At 42.4% G+C, this 3,157-nt stretch overlaps 1 gene segment (V, D, J or C); it reads left to right on the top strand.

Annotated features, from left to right (window-relative positions):
• The first annotated feature begins 1,753 nt into the window (after nt 1-1,753).
• On the top strand, nt 1,754-2,408 carry LOC127217548 (T cell receptor alpha variable 9-2-like). The segment is given in 2 exon segments: nt 1,754-1,811; nt 1,930-2,408. Coding segments are annotated over 2 exon segments (537 nt in total).
• The last annotated feature ends 749 nt before the right edge of the window (nt 2,409-3,157 follow it).

Below are 3,157 nucleotides of genomic sequence, written 5' to 3'. Positions count from 1 at the left end.
AGGAATATATCTGCAAAATAGATCTGCACCTTACCCTCCAGGAACACTGCAGAAGATAAGGCAGATTGACTGTAAAAGGCGAGGATTGAGGAGTTTTCTGGAAGACTGTGTCTCTTGCTGATATCAGAAGTCTCGTCAACATGCCCATTGAAACATGAACTGAACAAAGATGGCACCATTGAACATGCCAGAGTGGACTGGAGCAGCCCATGAGGCCTGAACCTTGCACAGAGAGGTGTAGGCAACTGAGGAAAGCTGGGGACAAGAGAGGGGTGGTCTTACCCAAGGAAGAACACACCAATTGGCAGTCCAGCACCAAATGGTCACCCTTGAAAACAACCTACACATAAAATTATATGGTTTGCATAGGTTGTATTTAGGAATATATATATATATATATGTATATATATATATATACATACACATATATATGTATATATATGTATTCACATATACTTCTACCCATGAAATAATAATTAATTAAAAAAATAGCCATGTATTTGAAGGAATGTTGAAAGGGATACATGGGAGAATTTGGAGGGAGAAAAGGGAATGGAGAATTATTGTGGTTAAATAATAATCTCAAAATTAGTAATTAAAATATATAATTACATCAGAACTAAAAAGATCAGGATGGTAACCCAAGCTGCAACTTTTGTTTACTATTACAACCTGGGTTCTGTGTACCCTTCCTGTAGAGAAGCAAGTCTGTTTACCCCGCATCTGATAACTATGAAAAAAAAAAAAAAAACATGGCTCACTGCTTAATTGTGTTTCTCTTTTAAAACAAAGAGGTTGTAGTAACCATGGTCCAAGAGTAAAGCTCGTGGTGCTGGTTTTTCCTACTGAAGAAAAAGTTATAGAAGATGCATAAACATAGTGGCCACAGATTTAGTTATTTAATGACTTAGGGCATAAAGTCACCCATAAAGATAATAAAACAATTATCAGGAACAACATCTGAACAATTACATGAAGACAGCCATGAACACGATAACAAGAAAGTGGAAGAGCTTGCATCTCCGTTACATTTAAAACCAGGATTTTCTAGTAGGCTCGAGGAAGGAAATTCGTATTTTAAACAGGTGGAGTTTAACCTAAATGCTTAGTGTGGCAAAGGCAGAAAGTGAAGTTCATTATTTAGACTTAGCTAGGAGAGCAAGTCAGTTTGTGTTAGGAGGAAATGTTTTAAGAGCAAAGGGTAACCTTTTCAAAAGTTCAGATCACTCCATAGAGTTTAATAAATTATGTGTTTCTACATTTGTACTGGAATTCTGAAATTTGTGAGTATTTCTTATACAATGTGACATCTGCCCCGGAAAACTTCCTTCAAAAATGCCTTAAAATTGTCATTTCCTGACCTTGCTTGGTGACACATGCCTTTAATCCCAGCACTTGGCAGGCAGAGAGGAAGGGGGATTTCTTTGAGTTGAAAACCAGCCTGGTCGACAGAGCGAGTTCCAGAACAGGCTCCAAAGCAATACAAAGACATCCTGTCTCGACAAGCCCACACCCCCCCCCCCAAAAGAAAAAGAAATTGGCATTCACTTAAAACAGAGAGAGTTTGACCTTTGAAGTAGCAGTGGCCCTCAACCAAATGCATTATTTCGTTGTCTTGTAGCAAATATTGCCACATGTAACTGTTCACTCTCTGACCACCAGGGGGCGCAGTGCCCTAACACTATGGTATTTCCTGTGTGAATTTAAGACTCATTCTGTTTTCAACATGCTAAGCATCTAGAACATTGTATAGATGCCACTAAAGATGGACTCTTCTCCAGGCCTCGTGACTGCGATACTCCTCATACTTGGTAAGTAAAGTGATTTAAACTTTATACATTTTTATATCAACAAAGTCTTGAGTACTAAGTTTATCCAAAAGCTTCTTTGTCTTTAAGGTGACATACATATCTCTTTTCTTTTCTCCAGCAAGGACCCATGGAGACTCAGTGATGCAGACATACGGTAAATTGACTCTCTCAGAAAAGGACTTTCTTACTATATACTGCAACTATTCAGCCTCGGGCTACCCAACCCTGTTCTGGTACGTGCAGTATCCCGGAGAAGGTCCACAGCTCCTCTTCAGAGTCTCAAAGGCCGATGAGACAGGAAGCAGCAGAGGTTTTGAAGCTACATATGACAAAGGATCCACTTCCTTCCACTTGCAGAAAGCCTCGGTCCAGGAGTCAGACTCGGCTGTGTACTACTGTGCTCTGAGTGACACAGTGGCAGAAACCACAAGGGGGCCGAACACAAACTCAGCACCAGGGGCCTGGCTGCTGAGCTCCTGCCTCTGTGATTGTTTTGGTTCCTGTGCTGTGTGCCTCTCCATTTCACTTGGCACAAAAGTCAAACAAACAGCCACAGCTGAAGAACAAGAAGCAGAGTCTTCCATCCTCTGCTCTTGATTGGGAGGGACCAAAGCACAATCTGACAGAAACCTGTCTCTTATGGATCCTGAGATCCCCCAGTAAAGCCCTGTGACTAACAAGTTGTCTGCTTGTCTTAGAAGTCTGTCCTCCACATCTTCTTCCACAGCTTTCTGGTAGAGCTTGCTGTATAGCAAATTTCAAGAAATGGGGCATGCCCACAAACGGCTTTTGCATAATGTTTTCTGAAAGATGGAGAGGTGACAGGACAGCTCAGTGTCCCCATACCTAGTATACCTATAGAGAAGGAAGAGGGACAAAGCCAGGCCTGCAGCACAAGCCCAGAGAGGACAGGGACTTCAACTGTGCAGAGAGAGTTTTCCTTTACTATTAGTAAGACCGGGCTAGCGTACTAACACAAGAGTGTGAGAAGCAAGGGTGGAACTTTGGAGACCTCGGGGCACTCACAGGGCAGCTGGCTCTCTAGAGTCTCAGAAGTGGTTTCAGTGCTTGAGGGGAGGGGCAAGCACACACCATATGCCGTCACACAAAATATATGTAGCATAAACGGGATGCGGTCTACACTCTCACACGGTGTTTAAATGGCTTTCTGATCTTTCTAGAATACAACTCCGAGTTCAGGCTGTAATATCCAATGTTCCACAGGATTTGTGCATGCCTGAACTGTCAACGTGAGCTTTTTGTGGGGCTAGGTCCCAGCTCTCCGTAGCAGCAATGCTGGTTTCTGTTCAGCATTCTGAATTTCTCAGATGGGGTCCAACTCTTTT

Source organism: Phodopus roborovskii, unplaced genomic scaffold, assembly GCF_943737965.1.
Source record: "Phodopus roborovskii unplaced genomic scaffold, PHOROB, whole genome shotgun sequence".
NCBI classification, from domain to species: Eukaryota; Metazoa; Chordata; class Mammalia; order Rodentia; family Cricetidae; genus Phodopus; species Phodopus roborovskii.
The sequence above is the reverse complement of the archived record's forward strand: the minus strand, read 5'-3'. Positions and strand labels throughout refer to the sequence as shown.